General features: G+C 50.0%; 8 protein-coding genes across 8 annotated transcripts; 5 read left to right on the forward strand and 3 right to left on the reverse strand.

The window, feature by feature from the left end:
* Positions 1 to 777: 777 nt before the first annotated feature.
* Positions 778 to 1345, forward strand: PHYSODRAFT_285230 (hypothetical protein; the record flags this gene model as incomplete). The annotated part of the gene is given in 2 exon segments (XM_009523515.1): positions 778 to 1104; positions 1115 to 1345. Coding segments are annotated over 2 exon segments (237 nt in total), but the record flags the coding sequence as incomplete, so codon positions are not given.
* Positions 1346 to 1483: 138 nt separating this feature from the next.
* On the forward strand, positions 1484 to 3634 carry PHYSODRAFT_490724 (hypothetical protein; the record flags this gene model as incomplete). Its single annotated transcript, XM_009523516.1, has 1 exon — positions 1484 to 3634. The coding sequence occupies one exon, from the start codon at positions 1484 to 1486 to the stop codon at positions 3632 to 3634; it is 2151 nt and encodes a 716-aa protein (XP_009521811.1).
* Positions 3635 to 3788: 154 nt separating this feature from the next.
* PHYSODRAFT_496551 (hypothetical protein) lies at positions 3789 to 5945 on the forward strand (the record flags this gene model as incomplete). Its single annotated transcript, XM_009523517.1, has 1 exon — positions 3789 to 5945. The coding sequence occupies one exon, from the start codon at positions 3789 to 3791 to the stop codon at positions 5943 to 5945; it is 2157 nt and encodes a 718-aa protein (XP_009521812.1).
* A 3478-nt stretch (positions 5946 to 9423) lies between these two features.
* On the reverse strand, positions 9424 to 11536 carry PHYSODRAFT_297764 (hypothetical protein; the record flags this gene model as incomplete). The annotated part of the gene is made up of 4 exons (XM_009523518.1): positions 9424 to 9849; positions 10072 to 10235; positions 10371 to 10796; positions 10870 to 11536. 4 exons carry the CDS (start codon positions 11534 to 11536, stop codon positions 9424 to 9426), a joined length of 1683 nt encoding a protein of 560 aa, XP_009521813.1.
* Positions 11537 to 11912: 376 nt separating this feature from the next.
* Positions 11913 to 13940, forward strand: PHYSODRAFT_494156 (hypothetical protein; the record flags this gene model as incomplete). The annotated part of the gene is made up of 1 exon (XM_009523519.1): positions 11913 to 13940. The coding sequence occupies one exon, from the start codon at positions 11913 to 11915 to the stop codon at positions 13938 to 13940; it is 2028 nt and encodes a 675-aa protein (XP_009521814.1).
* A 209-nt stretch (positions 13941 to 14149) lies between these two features.
* Positions 14150 to 15459, reverse strand: PHYSODRAFT_297766 (hypothetical protein; the record flags this gene model as incomplete). Its single annotated transcript, XM_009523520.1, has 2 exons — positions 14150 to 14554; positions 14917 to 15459. 2 exons carry the CDS (start codon positions 15457 to 15459, stop codon positions 14150 to 14152), a joined length of 948 nt encoding a protein of 315 aa, XP_009521815.1.
* A 384-nt stretch (positions 15460 to 15843) lies between these two features.
* On the forward strand, positions 15844 to 16516 carry PHYSODRAFT_297767 (hypothetical protein; the record flags this gene model as incomplete). Its single annotated transcript, XM_009523521.1, has 2 exons — positions 15844 to 16024; positions 16125 to 16516. 2 exons carry the CDS (start codon positions 15844 to 15846, stop codon positions 16514 to 16516), a joined length of 573 nt encoding a protein of 190 aa, XP_009521816.1.
* Positions 16517 to 16616: 100 nt separating this feature from the next.
* Positions 16617 to 18356, reverse strand: PHYSODRAFT_496946 (hypothetical protein; the record flags this gene model as incomplete). The annotated part of the gene is made up of 4 exons (XM_009523522.1): positions 16617 to 17026; positions 17288 to 17423; positions 17550 to 18106; positions 18182 to 18356. 4 exons carry the CDS (start codon positions 18354 to 18356, stop codon positions 16617 to 16619), a joined length of 1278 nt encoding a protein of 425 aa, XP_009521817.1.
* Positions 18357 to 18656: the final 300 nt, after the last annotated feature.

Genomic DNA, 18656 nt, shown 5'->3' on the forward strand with positions numbered 1-18656 from the left:
CTCTCGTCGTACTCGCACGGATATCCGCTGCGGTGGACACATTCCTGTCCCCCAATCAAAGCGGATTCCGCAAACACAGAAGCACTGCTGACGCCGTGTGGGCACACAAATGGCCCCGTGCCCGCGTGCAACGCTATCGTGAAACCATACATGTCCTCGGCATCGACCTCTCGCGCGCGTTCGACACAATCAACCGCGTCAAGCTTGTAGAAGTACTCCAGACATTCTTACACGACGACGAGGTCCGATTGATCAAGGTTTTGCTCGCCGACATCAAGCTCTCTCTGCGCTCCGGGTCCAAGGCACAACACAGCTTCGATAGCAACATCGGAACGCCGCAGGGCGATGCGCTTTCACCGGTCCTGTTCGTCATCTACCTGGAAGCTGCGTTACGCGACCTCGCATCCCACCTCGGAGTGAATCGGACCCTACTCGACCAAATGATCGTCTATGCTGATGATGCAGACTTTGTCTGCCGCGATACCGAGCTGGTCCAGCGCATCCAAGCCGAAGCACCAGCAGTGTTCACACGCTGGTCCCTCCAGATGAATGCAACCAAGACAGAACTAACCATGATTCAGCGATGTACAGGCTCGTCGGGCTACTCCCGACACGCTCGGGCGACAGAAGAGGCATAGCGCTCCACACAGAAGCTTGGCAGTCTACTCGGCGACTCAGAAGATCTGACACGACGCAAAATACTCGCAGCAGGCGCACTACGTCGGCCCTGGACAATATGGATCCGGCCCCAGTACGTCAGTGACGCCACCAGAGTCCGGCTGTATAACTGCTATGTGCTTCCTGTTCTGCTGTACAACAGGCACTGACGCCGTCCGAGCTGAGCGGGCTCGAAAGCTTCCACCGCCGACAACTACGTAGCGTACTAAACATTCGCTACCCTCAGCGAATCTCTAACGCCACGCTCTACGAAATCTGTCAGGAACGCCCGCTCCGCCACAGAATCACAGCAGCACGATGGCGTCTGTTCGGCCACATCCTGCGCCGGCCCGAAATCCCAGCGTACACCCAGATGGCCGCCTACTTCGACTCGTCGTCCAAGGGAACCTGGCGTGGACGCCCACGCACGACCCTACCGACTGTGCTCGATGCGGACCTTATCTCGAGCGGATACGCCTATCGCCTCGAGACCCGCCGTGACCTGGACCAACTTCTGCTGCTTGCACAAGAGAAACCTAAATGGAAAGCCCTCGAGAGGGCAATTGTCGCCGCACTGCCGGCGAAGAAGGACCCGACGTACGCGGACACCACCTTATGCCGTCGACTAGCAAAGCTGAGCCTAGCGACAGCATAGTGTGGCAACGCGAAAACGTAATACATTACATTACATTATCTTCTCGATCCTACGATGCAAATTCCGCAAAAATAGACGCTGAATACACGAACGCCGCAATCGCAGTAGGCTGCAGCTATAATCGTAATGTGGAAGCGTTTCTACAGTAGAGTATATACCCTGTGTCTCGTCATGCCGCACCGTGTCGGCCCGATGCGGGCCCCGGGCCTGGCTCAAATCCGAGCCCATGAGCGTATCGCTCGCCTTCGCACCGACAAATTCTCCCCGACAATGATGAAACTTGCCTGGACGACCTTCGTGCTGCTGCATCTCGTGTGCTTCCTCTACTTCGCTATGGCTGGTTGGTGCTACTGGAACCTGCCTACAACTCGCCTGGATGTGTGGCTATCCATGCTGTACATCGGAATGGGTACGCAGTATCATCAGATGATCGGAATACTCCATGCTTCCGTAGCTGTGGTCCATGCCGCCTACATTGTTTGGATGATCGGGTGGTCGTGTCGGAAAAAAAGCTTGGTCTTCGCTATCTACAACGTGCTCAAGTTGCCCTTTAACCTGGAAGGAGTCGGCGAGGGTTGGCCCCTAGTTTCCCCTCTGAAAAATGGCGTCTACTGGGTTTATAGGGCGGTGTTCACACGTGACGGTCTTCTAGGAGTCGACGGGCCCAATTTTGACCTTGTACTGCTGTGTCGAGAGATTCTGGAGACTGCGCTTCAGACGCAGCAGGCCTACCGTATGAGCCTGCTTTTACCTCGCAGAGGGCTCAATCGTGGGTATGTAGCACTGCTTGTCCTGAATTGTTGGAGCACGGCTCTCGTGTACTCGGTTTTCCACTATCATGCTACAAGGAGGCGCTTGCTAGCGCTCGTTTGTGACTGCGTACTGGATCTTGTGTCCTCTGTGGGGATTTCGACGGTTCTCGTGGCGATTTACATCCCCGACTTCGACTTCGACACCTACGGGTTCCCGTTCCTGAAATGGTACGAGGACGTGTGGAGAGTTTACGCCATGAGCGAGTTTCAAATGATATTGGTCAGCTCTTGGGGAGACTTGGCTATGCGGTTTGTCTTCGCCATGAGCATGCTGGGCAACCTGAACAAAATGAAGAAGCTCATGCGGGCAAGACCCACGAAGCCTGTACACGACGGAGTTAGCCCACGACATGCAACAGTCGTGGCTCCATTTCACGTAACTTTGGTAAATCTGAGCAAGGCTATGCCCCACTTAGATGGAATAGACCCGGAGACTATGCACTACTGGGTTGGAAAAACTACACAAATTGGGTTCTTCGTTTGGGGGCTCGTAGTGCTCATTTTCCACCTGTACGCTGAGTCTGTCCCTGAGCTGACACAATGTAAAATGCAAGTGAAGCCGTGGTCTACATCCCAACCATCTTGCTCTTTACTCGAGCTTGATTGCTACGAATCTGGGATTATTGGGAAAGAAATGGAAATTACTCCACAATGGGGTGCGTTTGACCCGATGACTGTGGTTCGCGTTGCTGTCCGACACTGTTCTGCTCTGGAAGTACCTGCAACATTAACCGAGTTCACGCAGCTGAAGGAGTTAAAGATCTATAACTCCACGATTAAGAAATGGGACGAAAGTGCAGCCATCTCTCAGATCGCCCACCCAGAGCTAACAACGCTATTCCTTGTGCGCGTCAACTTGACCAACGGGGAGCTTCCACTCGGGCTTCATGCGGATGTGTTCCCGGAAGCACTGCAGGATATCGAATTTTGTGTCACAAATTTGCGTACTTTACCTGACGATATCGATTCAAAATGGCCTCAATATGCCAGCATTTACCTCGAAGTCGGCGAATTCGATGGAATTCCGCCAGCGTTGGTGCGTCTAGCGCCGTACGATTTATCGCTATCGTTGAACCCCATTTCAATTATTCCAAAAGAGCTTTTCGAGAGCGAATCCGTCGCGTACCTAAGCTTCGGAGGGACTTTAATCTCGGAGCTACCGGAGGATGTCGCTGAGCTAGCTTCGACAGTGTACGATGTGAACTTGAGTGACACCAACATATCCTTCTTCTGGCCTTGGATCGACTCACTGGCCGTAGTCCCAGCGGACTCCCCTCCAATAACCGCTGGCAACACGCCTTACTGCGATGAAGTCCAGCGGATTTTCGATAAAGAGCAGTCGAGGTTCTCCATTCCATCCTCCATTCTAGATAACGCGACAGATGTATCGGTGCTGTTAGATACTTCAGTCGAGAACTGGGCGACTATACAAAACGCTGTCTCCTGCGACGTCGAGGATAGTACGTATTACCCGCTAGAGTTTGAGGATGAATACAGTAAAATTAAATGACACGGGAGACGTCGTTGCTTAGTCGCGCCGAGCCATATTTGTCGACGAACCAAGCCTGTCTTCATCACCAGCATTTCCGTCTATATCTGTCAAGTTGTAGCTCGACCTTATCATAGTTTAGGAGGTCATTACCACTTGTCCCCAGCTCCGACCAATGTCGCTGTATGTTCGCCAGAAGCAACGTGGTCAACCAGGGCCGTACCGGAACCATGCCCGCGCAGCAGAAGCAGAGGGCTTTGGTCCCGGAGAGTTTTCGCCCACTGCGTTGAGGTTCTGCTGGTTTGTTTTCCTGACTCTGCACGGATTCTGCGGTGTTTACTTCGCTTGCACGGCATTTGGGTACTGGGTGTTGCCAGGCACCACGTTTGGCCGGTGGCTCTACTTCTACAACCTCGGACTGGACCCTGAGCACGACGGAACCATCGCCATTGTGCACGGTTGCATTGCTCTGGTTCACGGTGGGTATCTGCTGTGGATGTTGGGGTGGTCCATCCAAAGGAGAAGCCTCGTTTTCGCTGTCTACAACCTCTTCGGCACTCCTCCATCGTCGAAATTCGGGACTGAAGAGCGACTCACTCACAGGATGTGGAATTCCTATCGCTCTTTTCTCCTAAAACTGGGACTGTACGGAGTTGATGGTCCGTACTATGATCTGGTTTTATTCTGTCGAGAAGTACTGGAGACCTCGCTACAGACAAGTCAAGCGTATCGAATGAGTCTCCTTATTCCACGTAGCGAGCTGAATAGGGGCTACATTGGGCTACTGGTTCTAAACTGCTGGTCGACGACTGTCGTGCACGCAGTTTTCCACGGCAGCTACACTAAAAGACGCTTTTACGCAATAGCGAGTGACTGTATACTGGATTTAGTGACGTCGGTGGGCATCTCCGTAGCCTTTCTCGCCTTATATGCGGCAGAATTTGATATGACCATCGGTGATTTCCCTGTCTACAAGTGGTATGAGGACGTCTGGGTGATGCACGTGATCAGTGAGTTCCAAATACTTCTGGTGACCTCGTGGGGCGATTTAGCGATGCGAGTGGTGTTTGCGCTGAGCATGATCCTGAACATGAACAATATGAAGAAGCTGCTGAGTACGACAATTCAGACCTCCCCAGCTGCGTCATCCGAATCGAGACGTGCCAGCGCAAACCGTCGACTGTCAGTTGTGCATCCCCTCCACCCAAGTGTACGGGACTTACACGGCTCCAGCAAGCCAAGCAAACTACGAACTGTGCTACGATTAGAGTCGCGACTGACGCAGACCCTCTTCCTCGCGTGGGGGATAGTCATCCTGTGTCTTCACCTGTATGCTGAGTCAATAGCAGGGCCCCATCAATGCAGAATGCAAGTCAAGCCGTGGTTCATCTCCGAGCCTGCGTGTTCCCTCATGATACTCGACTGCTATGATTCCAATCTAACCGGCATCGAAAGTGAGGTTACTGCTCAGTGGAGCTCTTTTGACCCTACCAGCACGTCTGGAGTTGTGATTCAACACTGTACTGGCTTCGAGATGCCCGACATCGTCCGCGAGTTTTCAAATCTAAAACTGCTCAAGTTCTACAACTCCACCATCGTGCGATGGACTGACAGCGCCGCCGTCACGGAGACCCACCACCCTAATCTAATCATGCTCTTCCTCGTACGAGTGACTCTACCCGATGGTCAACTGCCTGCTGGGATGGCGGGCGACGACTTCCCCCATGGACTGGCCGACATTGAAATTTGCCACACAAATCTACGCTCTTTGCCGGAAGATTTGGATACCAAGTGGCCGCAGCTTTCGAGCATTTACATTGAAGCCTGCGAGTTCACCGAAGTCCCCCCTTCGCTAGCTAGACTGGCTCCGTACGACTTGTCGCTGGCGATGAATCCCATCACGAGCATTCCCGCTCAGTTGCTGGAGGGAGAGCTGGTGTTCCTTCACATTGGCGCCACCCCAATCTCCGAACTGCCTGAGAACTTGACCGACGTCTCGCCGCTGCAGCAAATTCGCGTTGACAACACACAAGTGTCGTTCTTCTGGGACTGGATCGACCCCGTTGTCAAGAGTGCTGGGGCTGTGCTGTCGGACGTGCCAACTACCGTTGTAGCGTCAAACACGCCGTATTGCGCGGCCTTGCAGCGGATATTTGATGGAGAGCAGACTTCGTTCGAAGCTCAGCAGCACTATGACCAATCACGGTATCTATCCGACGCCTCGGCAGAGAACTGGGCCACGTTGAGGCAAGCCGTCTCGTGCGATGAGTGGCCCACCATTTTGTATCCGATCGCGTCAGAAGACAAAAACAGCGGCGTCAAGACTGTATAGTGTTCATTCTGGACTTGCAGTACTTGCAACAGAATTGGCAAGGCTAAGTGTTCGGAATACAAACTAAAACAAAACCAGCATAGTGGGAATCACGGTTGTTGTTCGGTCGAATCGTCTCGAGCTGCTAAAAATGCTGAAGACATTCGTATCGAGACGAAACGACCGAACATTAGGCCAAGCCCCCGCCTCTTTGTCAACGTGACTTCCACTTCATTATTTAGCTGAGCCTCCGCAACTGTGAAAGATGTCGCGTGCTCTCTTGGCGCTCGCAACTCTGTCGGTGATATCGTCCATGTCGCCACTGCTCTCGGTCCACGCCGTTGATTTCCAGACCACAACAACGAAGACTCTCCAGTGGAAAGCAGCGGCTGGCAAGTATTTCGTGGCATTCTGCGGAGTCCGTCGGCAATGTTGCGCAAGTTGGGAAGTGATTTTCATCGTGATCCTCGCTCTGCTTGCGGCACGACCACGAAGGCAGATAGTTGAAGCTCCACCAAGACCGGAAAACATCGCCGATGCTGCCTAGTTGGTGTTCCACAAAGACCGAGCCAAACTAACAATCTTGCCGCTGCTTCCTCGTTTACTGACAATATTATTTTTTAAAAAGTCAAAATTAGAAATAATTAGATGGATAAAACAATTTCGTCTAAATTGCTTTAGACAAAATCCATTTAATTATTTCTAATTTCACTTTCCTTTTTTGCAAATAATTGTCATTTCAATATTAATAATTTATAAATGGATTATTGTTTTAATTAATTTCAAAATGAAGTATTGAGCCAAAACAATAATTGCGCTGAATATTACTAAGTATCATATACTAGGGCTCCGCGAAGGCTGGGGATAGGAGGTTTTTGGTATAAACGCTATCTATTATTCTGAGTTGTTTTTGTACGAACCACGGGCACCGGAGTCGCACCGGTATCAAGAAAATATACCAGTTAGATGTCAAGAAGGGTCGTTTGACTTGACGTATTAATACCACGGATATAATTCTAGTTGGTCTGTGATAGCAGCACTAACGTTGCTTCCTATCCCAGTATAACTATATGTATAACTATATTATTATTATAACTATATTAATAGGAAGCAATGTTAGTGCTGCTATCGCATACCAAATATGATTATATCCGTGGTACATCAAGTCAAAGTATGACCCCTTCCAAAACGTGGGCAGACTGAACCGGTATGAGTCAGTAACATCTAATAGATAGGTGAAGTAAAGTGAATGATTGAAGTGGACGAACTGCTGCAGAAGCATACAAAGCTAAACAATAGAGGCTTTCAGAAGCACATGTTTTTGTCAAAAACCCGTAGCGAAAACACGTAGCGATCCGATCTATTTTTGGCACGGGCGACGCTACGTGTTTTTCGATCCCAAACCCGTGAGAGGAGAGTCCGCTACGGGGTAATCAAACCGAAATATACGTAAGGAAGCAGCATGCCTAAGCTTCTTCGTTAGGGTGGGTGGGGGGCCCTGGATGACAAATAGTTGGTCGTGGGCGCATTTGCCGTCTGTTAGAGGCCGAGTGCTCCTCGTTGGCGACCTTAGCTTGCGTGTGTACTCCATTATCTGCTGCTATCGGCCTGTCAAGATTCCATCTGCCTACTTGTCATCCAAGGACCAGCGTGGGCGGCCGGTAGGCTCCCCCGCCACCCTAAATCAAGGCAAGGGGCGAGCAGCGCCTTCCAAACCTACCTGGAGTTTGAAGAGACCACAGCCGACACGCCGTATTGGGACCACTACAGCTACAAATGTCAGGAAACCATCATGCAACCCCCAAGAAAGTATGCATCCATTTCTTGAACTTGGTGAAGCGTCGATTTCGTTGCTACTTATTCCGGTGCCAACTCGAGGCATGCTGGAAGTAACGAGCATCATACGCCAGAAAGCGAGTAGACCAAACTATCATGGACCCACAAAAAACTTTACAAATTGTAACTAACAACACCCAACGCAGGTAAATTAGATGAAGATGCTGCAGACAACCGAGACACGTGTTCATGGTGGTGCAACACGAACAGATTCATTCAAAGCACGGAATGAACATGGTTAACAGTAAGAAGGCATTAATTAAAAAACTGAACAATTTTTACTTTATTTCACTATACTGAACATCTACGTTGGCCCAGCGATGGTACGTGGGCGTAGGCGCTGCCGACGTGTTCGCCGAATGACGGCGCTCACAGCTAAAGTTTGTTGAGCCGAGGTTCCAGCTTAAAACGTTGCGTGCACGGAAGATTCCACGCTACGTAGTTTTGCCACAGGTTTTTGATTTTCCGTATCGCTGAACAGCCGACCACTACGGAAAACCCGTAGTCAAAAACACGTATCAGCGCTACGTGTTTTTCACTACGTATTTTTAGAAATACCGTGCTTCAGAACGCCTCTATTATCATTTTCTACAAGATCTTGAGCAGGTTCGTTTTATCACTGTGTAATAGCACCGCCAAGGCATATCATGCATCTACAGTTTTGAGGTGAATTACCGGGCAGATGTTGCGGCTGCGAAGGCGGTCATACTGGTGTGATGGGTATCCTACCGGTTCAGTCTGCCCACGCATACAGATACCGCCCACAAAGTGAAAAGGGTGGACCTTCCAAGCTCTCAGAGGGATTTCGTTGAGTGCACGAAATTGGGTATTGCAGGGCTGATGACCTCAATAATTAAATCAAGCTTAACTGGCAGAAAGTACGGTAACCTCTGTTCCGAGATGTAAATAAATGACCGAATTGGGAAGAGTATCCGCTATAAGTGCATTTCAGTTTGTGGGCGGTATCTGTATAAACCTTTTGGAGGGCCCAGTGCGGCACCGGGATCATACTGGTTTCAAGAAAATGTACTAGTTAGATGTCAAGAGCGTGGGCAGACTGAACCGTTTGGATACCCATCACACCGATATGACCCCGGTGCCCTTCAAAAGGTTTATATGCGTGGGCAGATCGAACCGGTGTGCTACCGACGACACTGGTATGAAGCAGTGCATATATTGAGCAGGGTACGGATGGATGAAGTGAAGTAAAGAGACGCTTGGACTGTACAATAGCACTAGAGGTACTAAGTAAGCATTTGCATTTTCTACAAGCTGAGATCTGAACCAGGGCTCGCATTTTTTAATTTTGTAAAGCATTGGGTAATTGCCGGTTGATATCTTGCATCTACAGCTTTACTTAAGTAAGAAAAAAATCCGGGCAGATGCTGCAGATGACCGTAGCTAGTAAGAAAAGAAATTAATAAAAACTAAAAAATGAAAGGTATATTCCAAATTCTCCTATGATCGAACGAAGGCTGAGATAGGACTCCTATCTCAGCCTTCGCGGAGCCCTAGTTCGATAAATAATGTTTAGATTGCATTAATATACTGTATTATATAATACAATTGCTTATTGCTCGATACTGGCCGTAGAACATTTAGGAACGCAACTAAAGTAGTAAGCGCACGTTCAGTACACTATAGTTTGCTAGCAGGTACAACTTTATATCGCTTTGATCCCGTTGTACAGGTCTTCATGCCCAATCGGGTACAATGTTTCCGCCCATGGATCACAGAACACAGCTTTTCTTATGATCGGCCAGTTCCTCATAGACGCGTCAGACAGAATTACCGATTGATGCACGTGTTCCGGCGCTGAAAATCTCGTCTCCTTTCGACTGTAGATGCGGTCGAGATCAAAACAGTATGGAGACTTCGTAGCCACAATGGTTGGGATATTGCTGTACACAGCTCCAGCATTCAGCACCATCGGATCCACCCAGTCCCAAAAGAACGATACGTTCGTGTTATCAACACGAATCTTCAGAAACGGCGACACGTTCGCTGCATCTTTGGGTAGTTCAGATATGAGCGTGCCTCCTACGTGGAGGTAGCCAACACATTTCCTTCTAACACAGCGGGCGGAATACTTCGAATCGGATTCAGAGCAAGCGAGAGCGCAAAAGGGGCCAATCGCGACAACGAATCAGGCCTCGAAGTAGATTGTAGCAAATTTCGGCCATTTCGGATGAAAATCGTCCGGTAAAGTGCGCAAGTTGGTAATGCAGAACTCGATATCCATCAGCGCTTGTGGGAAATCGTCCGATTGCAGCCCTGCAGGCAGCTCTCCATTGGTCATATTCACCCTTACGAGGAACAACATGATCAGATTTGGGTGGTGCGTCTGCGAGATAGCAGCACTTTCGTTCCAGCTGACAATAGAGGAGTTGTAAAACTTGAGCACTCTCAACCGCGTAAATTCTGTAATCATTTCGGGAACTTCAAGGCTCAAATAATGTTTAATCACTACGCCCGCTGGAGTTGACGGATCAAACGCTTGCCGTTAGGTAATAACTTCGCTTGCTTCTCCAGTGAAGTTGGATTTGTGACAGTCTAGAATTAGCAGGGAACATGATGGTTCCGAGATGAACCAGGGCTTGACCTGCGCACACTGTGGTAAGCCGGTAATCGACTCAGCGTACAAGTGGCAAATAATCAGGAAAACACCCCACAGGAAGAAAACGACCTGCGTTGTTCGAGATTCCACAGCCAGAAGATTTTGTAGTCTGCGTTGGGAGTACGCGCTCTTTACATCTGTAAATTGAGGCTGAATTTGAAGAGGCTGCACAGATGACACTCGACGGTTCACGCTGGGGTACCGCTTTTTCCCGGTACTTGCTTGAGGCTCGGTCGTCGTGCTCAATAGTTTCTTCATGTTGTCCATATTGCCAATCATGTTTAGAGCAAACACGACTCGCATCACCAAATCACCCCAAGAAGTCACGAGTACAATTTGAAACTCGCTGAGGATGTGTACCGACCAGACGTCTTCATACCACTGGTATACCGGGAACTGGTTCGTCTCGAAATCGAAGTCTTTGGAGTAAATAGCTAGTAGCACCGTGGATATGCCGACAGAAGTCACCAGGTCGAGTACACAGTCGCACACAATCACGTAGAACAGTCTCTTGATGCAAACTTTTGTGGAACGCGGAGTGGATCAATGCGGTTGTCCAGTAATTGAGCACTAGCAACGCAACATAGCACCGATTCAACTGAGTTCTTGGCAGCAACAAGCTCATGCGATATGCTTGCTGGGTCTGAAGTGCTGTCTCCACAACCTCCCGGCATAGCAGCAGTAAGTCAAAATACGGCCCATCAACGCCAATGAGGCCAGCGCCTATGAGAACAGCACGGTAAACGCGGCAGGCCATTGACTTTTCGCTGAATGGTGACCATAGGCCTGGAGACTCGAATACGTCGTAGACGGCGAAGACCATCCCTCGATTCTTCAGGGACCAGCAGACAATCCACACTAGATACGCGAAGTGAATAGCAGCAACGGAGCCCAAAACGATGGCGATGGCTCGATCGTAGGCACTCCCCAAGCTGAGCTCGTAGAAATACAACCAAACATCCAAAGTTGTTCCCGGCAAGCCCCAGTAGAAGCACGCCATCGCAGCGAAGTAAATCCAGCAGTAAGCGTGGAGCAGGATGAAGGCAACCCAGCACAGGCGTGTCGTGTTGGGTGAAAACGTGCTGCTAGAAATCTGGAGGGTCTGGCTATCGGGGCGGACTTGGGCACTCCATTTGTCGGCTTGAGGGCACGTGCGCATAGTTGCCTGCTGAAGCTTCGAAGTATATGAGTCAAGGAGCCCTAAGCGTATATTAAAATAGCACAGTACTTGATCACAGTGGTGGAGTACGTTGTAATGGGTTGAGCTCGAAATACGAGAACGAGTACTTTTACCAGGCAGTAGCTTTTTATTGAGCTGCTATTGGCAAGTAAAATCACCACAGGATAATAGCTACCGTCGTTCAACAAAATACCACGCTAAAGTAGACTTGTGAGCATCAGTACGATATACATCGTGAAGTATACTAGGGATTAAAATCGCCGGATTTAGCGACGCCATCTATAAATGTTCACGGCAACTGGAAGTCTTTTGCGCTGCCGTACTGTGCGACTTCCTGCTCGCGCCGTCAGCAGCTATGTGGGATTCAGATCGCCATTTCAACTTGAGCGCTCGGATTTTTCCGGGAGTTGCTGGTTTCACGTTTTCACTTGCCTTTTCTCGCCTTTGCTGGGGTTGGTTTTTGTTCCTGCATTCATTCTGCTTCTGTTACTTTGCGTTCGTGGCTTGGTGCTACTGGAACTTGTCGGGCACACTTATCGAGCGATGGCTGCTCTTGTACAAAATTGGATTTGGCTCGGAGCATTACAGGGCTGTTGCATTTGCCCATGGGGGAATTGCTGCCCTACACTTGGGATATTTGGCGTGGATCATTGGGTGCTCAGCCAGAGAGAAGAAAATGGTGTTCGGTGTCACTGAAACTTGCAGTTCACCCAACAGAGCAACAAAAACGACGGGTTGGAGTCAAGGCCTCTATAGAGTCTACTACGCATTATCTTCACGTAGTGACCTGTTCAGTGTGAATTCTCCCTACTTTGACGTTGTTCTGCTGTGTCGAGAAATAGTCGAGACGGCGCTGCAAACACAGCAAGCTTATCGCATGAGTCTCTTGCTCCCTCGCGCACCACTCAACAGAGGTTATGCCGCGCTGCTAATTCTGAACTGTTGGTCTACCGCGCTCATCTACTCAATTTTCCAGACGAACGCACCGCAGCGCCGGCTTATCGCGACGATTTGTGACTGCGTGCTTGACCTGGTGAGCTCAGTGGGTATCTCATCCGTCCTGCTTCTCATCTACGCTACCGACTTCGACTTTGCGCTCAACCAGTTTCCTGCTAACAAATGGTATGAGGACGTTTGGGTTGTCCACGCGATGAGCGAGTTCCAGATTATTCTCGTTATGTCTTGGTCAGACCTGGTAATGAGGATGATATTTGCTCTGAGCATGATCAGCAACATGAATAACATGAAAAAGCTGCTGGCCACGCATCAAAAGAGTTTAAACCTGTTCAGCCATCGAGTTACTGCTGTTATTCCGCTTCACCCGAGCACCCGAGACAAAAACGTTGATAATAACCCACACGTATCACTGGGAACGCGTAAGCTGCGAGTCGAAGCGAGATTCGCGCAAGTGATGTTTGCCGTGTGGGTGTTGGCAATTTTAGTTCTACACTCCTACGCCGACACTATTCCCGAAATTTCGCAGTGCAAAATGCAAGTAAAGCCATGGTTCACGTCACGACCTTCGTGCTCACTGCTGATGCTCAATTGCCATGAATCTCGAGTTGATGGACGTGAGAAAGAAGTAACTGATCAATGGAGTTCTTTCGACCCTACGACTACTGTCCGCCTCGTGATACACCACTGTCCCGTCCTAGAAATTCCCAGCGACTTGACTAGATTTTCAAGTTTGAAAGTGCTCAAGATCTCAATCGCGAGTTGGGAAGAGGCAGCCGCGTTATCACAGAAGTGCCATCCCGACCTGGTTATGGTGTTTATAGTTCGAGTGAACATGGCGGATGGCCAACTGCCCATCGGCCTCCAAAGTGCCGATTTTCCTCACTCTTTGAACGACATTGAATTTTGTGTCACGAATTTACACTCCTTACCGGATGATTCGGATTTGAAATGGCCACAGTCTGCGAGTATCTACTTCGAAGCTTGTCATCTGACGGAGGTTCCCGAATCATTAGCCAGACTTGCACCGTACGATTTGTCAATCGCGATGAATCCCATCCGGAGCATTCCTTCGTCAATAATTGAAGGCAACGTCGGATATCTACACCTTGGGGGCACGCTTATATCTGAGCTTCCTCGGTCGGTTTCGAACGTGCACCCTTGGTTCAAACTTCGAGTCGACAACACACAGGTTGGATTCTTTTGGGACTGGATCGGCCCTGTAGTCGCTGGGGTAAATACCGTGATCTCGGATATACCGACAATTTTAGCGGCAAACTCCCCATACTGCGGGGATCTGCAACAAATCTTTGCTGGTAACCAGACGATATTTTCTACACCCCAACATGAGCATCAATCGGAGCTTCTATCTGATGCCAGCAGGTCGAACTGGGAAAAGCTTCAAGCGGCTGTGTCTTGTGAGCAATGACCAAGTACGTGGTACCCATTACAGTTTGAGGACGAGTATAGCGCGATCAAAATTGAAAGGTGAACAAAAGCAGTGTTTTTTATATCAAAGCCTCAAAATTTCAGCTACTCCACCGGTGCGCAGGCCCATGACGTGTGCTCGTTTAACTTAAGCGTTTGGTGTTCCTGGCGATATCAATTAAAAAATACGGTTAGTAGAATAGTTTCTCTTCACTGGACGCTAATGACTGCGCACCTTAGTAGCGCTGGTGGCAACCTTCCAGGATACTGCTTGTCCAGCTTGACCAGCTGCTGGGATAACCCCCGAAAGTACTTCGCCTGCATTCTCACTTTTTTCGACCCCTGCCCAGCCGCCATCCACTCAGCTACAACGTTCCCCAAAGCAGCAAAGCGCTCCCAGTTTTTTTCCGTCCGCACTAACCCCTTAGAATCTAGGATTTCCAGATCATTCACGAGTCGGGTCGTGATGGAGCAAATTGGGCGCGCAATCGCTTTTGGTTTCAGTTGTCGAGTGTCTCGCTTGTAGCCTTCAACACGCTCTTCGATTGAGTCAAGGTTCGAGTCTCCCTTTTGATAGCTCGCGTACCCGTAATTCTTAATCAAGCGCTTCCTTAACTGTGACGCGCATTACAGCAAAGTGTCTTCAGCCACAAATTGCGCGATGCTCGTGATCCCGTCGAGTGTTCCTTCGATCCAAGAGGACTCGACTGCATCTTTCGATATACCGCAAAAAACATTAACAAGTTGTTTCGTGGCCTCACAGAAGCTCAACCTTGTCGCCTCGTCAAATGGCTGCCCGGCCTTAAGACACTCCAGCACAGCGACGTTTGTTTCCGTCGCAGTCTTCTTCAGGAGAGCGGTCTCCGGGAGTTCAGCCGAGCGGTTGTCTTTATGCTGGCGGAGGACAACGGCTGCAAGGTGAGCGTATCGCGCTACCGTACCCACCACGTCAGCTCGAACAGGTCGCTTCAACTCACGGCCGCCACTGTCGAGGCCCAGCCGGAGTCTCTTTTTACTGTCGGAGTCGCCACGACCGCTTTCTCTAAAAGTTGCTCTCCCAGCTTCAATTGCGTCGGTACATTCACGATACACTCTCTCTGTTGAGTTGAAGCAGTCGTTGGATTCTGCTGCAGCGGCTCGGATTTCACTTTCACAGGAATGGGCCCTCCCTCCAGAGGTAACGTTGCTTCGCCGTCCACTGGGACCGACGCCTTTTCATCCTCATCCATTTCGTCCTCAGTCTCCGTCTCTTCTCCTGCAGAGGCCGCCTCAGAGGCATCCACAGCCAGCGATTTGGTGGCTAAAGCGAGGATTTCACTCGTGACGGTGCGCAGTTCACTTTGCATCGCTTCGATGCTCTTGCTCAGTGCTACAAGTTGATCCCTCGACTCTCTTGACTGGACAGGGGGCGACTGGGGGCCCTTCCGCAGCATCTTCAGGTGAAGCTTCACAGCCAACGTCACCTTCTGGAGCTGAAGCTCCACGTCTTCCAGGACCGCCACCAGCTTCCCAGACACCATCGATCACCAATGACAAATTTTTGAGAAATACTGAGCCGATTTTTTTAGATTTTGACGTCCTGGTCTATTTGTGTGAATGCCCATAGTTTTCGTCTCACATAAATTCGATGTATTGCAGTGACGCTCATAGCAGTGGTCCAACGCAACGGGACATGGGTCCCGAAGTTGGACGGCTGCGATGTGACACATTTGCTCCAGCGTCATTGCGCTTCTGGTGGGTTGTGTTCGTGGTGCTCCACCTGCTTTGCTTGGCCTACTTCGCGACGATTGCCTGGTGTTATTGAAATCTGCCAGGGACGACGTTGGTTCAATACCAAGTCAACCACTCGCCCACGCAAGAAGAGAAGACGCAACGATACTCTTGCGTTTATCTACCGTGGAATAATGTCGGCTATAGGGGTCTCTGCTTCAACAGTCCGTATTACGACCTTGTGTGGCTGGGTCGAGAAGTTGTGGAGACCGCTCTTCAGACCCAGCAAGCTTACAACATTTGCTGCTATCTCGAACGCAACTGAAGCAAAGCTACATCGCGCTTCTCGTCCTAAACTGCTGGTCTATCGTTATTGTACATTCGGTTTTCCACGGTAGCACCGTAAGGCGACGATTTTACGCGCTTCTGATCGACTGTCTGCTTGACTTTGTGACTTCTGTGGACATTTCAACAGCTCTATTGACGATATATCTCCCCGATTTCGACTTCGAGCTGAACGATTTCCCGCTAGAGACTTGGGGTATTGACGACTGGCTGATTCGCGTACTGAACGAATTTCAAATAATGCTCGTGTGCTCGTGGGGAAATCTGGCGGCTCGGGTTGTTTTTGCTATGAGTATGCTTAGCAATATGAACACAATGAAGAAACTGTTGAGCACGTCTTGTCTTGTGGACCGTCGCCACAATGCTTCCGTTCTGCCTCTAGACCAGACTGATGCTGGTACTGCAAGCTTCCCTCACCCAATTTCCCAATTTCTTTCCCTCGGAATGATCGCTGTCAAAGAGAATGGTTCAGTGCTACCAAACGGCTGTGTAAATCGTTTATCTTGCGATTATGTGAGTTGAAGAAAACATGACCATAGATTAAAAAAGTTATGCCGAATGCCAGAAAAAAAAGTATGCAACTGCTGTCCTGCAGCTGTCTCACCTCCAACCTCTCATTCTCCTACATCACCTCCCACACGTACTGTGGAATCCCCTGCAGCATATCTCGAATCGACTTCCGACCACGATCGAACTTGCTGAGAATGCGTACGTATGACCCCAAGTTGTGCCTTTTGAAAAATTCCTTTTGCGCGGTCGTTTTTGGAACAACAGCCTCGCGTAGATCCTCCACCGTCCTGATGTGAATGCGTTCCAGCTCATGTTTTTTCTCGACTCCAACGCCTGGGAGTATGTCGACACTTTCGGAATTCGCCAGTAGATCCCAAGGAATGGTCTGTGCGCTCTTGAGCCGTTCCTGATCTGGCTTTGGCTCGGGCCCGACAAAAATCAACACGACACTTCTCGGGTGTTTGATCGCGTTGTTAAACAAGCCCAGGCTCTTAAGCACCGCCACGATGCCCTTCCCATTCACTGGGTGCCTTGAAGCCACTGTCATCTGGAACAGCAAAATGCGCGTCGTCGAGAACATGCCTTCACTGTAGGGATAGTAAAACCCGTCGACCGACTCGAAGTTGGAAACACGAGGAATATGGTATGGCCCTGATGACGACAGCGTAGCCTTTGATAGTTTCTTCGGGTCGAAGAAGTAGAAGTCGTCACTCTTCGCGCAGCCGAACGTTTTTTGCCGTCTTGGCTGCTGGTCACTGCCGAGGCTAATGGCATCAATAGAACTGCCGTGTACCAGCAATTCGTGCGCCTTCATCTCCACTAAGTAGCCGCGAAAGGCTGCTCCCTCCGAGATACCACGTAGATATCGGATCAGTTTGCTGCGCTCTTCGAACTCTGCGGTACTGATCCTCTCCAGCAGCTTGAGGGACACGAAGTCTGACGCAATTTGAACGTCGCAGCACCCTGATTCACCAGGGACTGGTACTAGATGACATAAATGATGATCATGAGTGCCCGCCGAATCTCCTTTCAGCATTTTCTTAACCACGTCGGGAGCCATTTCTTTGATGGCGGCCTCAAGCCGTTCCAAGTGAGATTGAACAAATCTCTCACTCAGTTCCAGGCCCTCACGAGCCACTCCACCAAATTTCTCGAAGCGATCGTTGATCATGTCTTCCGTTAACGGTGGGTCCCGCCGGTCGTAGCCAAGAAGCGTGGCGGCTGTCCACAGCTCAGCTGGAGTCCACACCGGCATGTATAACGTCTGCTTGGTTCTGTCCTTGTCAAACTTCCCGAACCAGTTTTCGTTCGGGCTGGTGAAGCAAACCATCTTCTCCGGGTAGGGCACCTCAACCGAGGGAGGCCCGTCGTACAGGCGAAGAATGTCATCTCCAGTAGCTTGCCAAACCGAAGTGTTAAACTCTGGCGAAAATGGCCACACGCTTCTCCCGATCGCCTCGTCTCGTTCCCCCTTAAACGCGGCGGCTTGTATAATCTTGGATTTCTGTGTGAACGCCGTCGTCAGGATGACGAAGTGTTGTCTATCAGGATCGTGGCGAAAGCGCTGAAAGAAATACGCGTAGAAGATCGATTTGCCGTTCCCTGTGGGTCCCAAAGAGGTGCGAGTTATAACAACCACAATACCAGCACAGAGAAGGCATCAAGAAGAAGCAGTACCTGGGGCCCCAGTAATTGTGACACAGTGCTTGCCCTTCGTGAACAGCTCCTCGATAACCTCGTCGTACAGGGTCTCGTAGCAATCGCGAACAAAGAACTCGTCTTCCTCATACGGGTGCTGCATCGGTAACATGGCAGGAAACTTCTGCGTCTTGTGACCGGCGGCTGCTACCATAGTACCACCGGCTAGAACTGGAGGCTCAGCAGCGAGCGGGGCGGGTGGCTTATCCTCGAGATCATCAATCTCCATAGTTTCTGCCATCATGACGATGACGCTTAGCCGGCAAATTCTCAACTGCCCAGAAAGAGCCAAATCAGACGCGATCGATTTCTTGTCAATCCTCGTAACGAGTCATTAAGCATAAATGCGAGGGAAATTATTAAGGGATTTCAGTTAGTACATGTAGGAGTTTTTCATGTGTTATTCCACGCGTATGCGTGCACAGATATTCATCAACCATTTTTTTTGCGATTC

Source organism: Phytophthora sojae, assembly GCF_000149755.1.
Source record: "Phytophthora sojae unplaced genomic scaffold PHYSOscaffold_3, whole genome shotgun sequence".
Classification (NCBI taxonomy): Eukaryota; Oomycota; class Peronosporomycetes; order Peronosporales; family Peronosporaceae; genus Phytophthora; species Phytophthora sojae.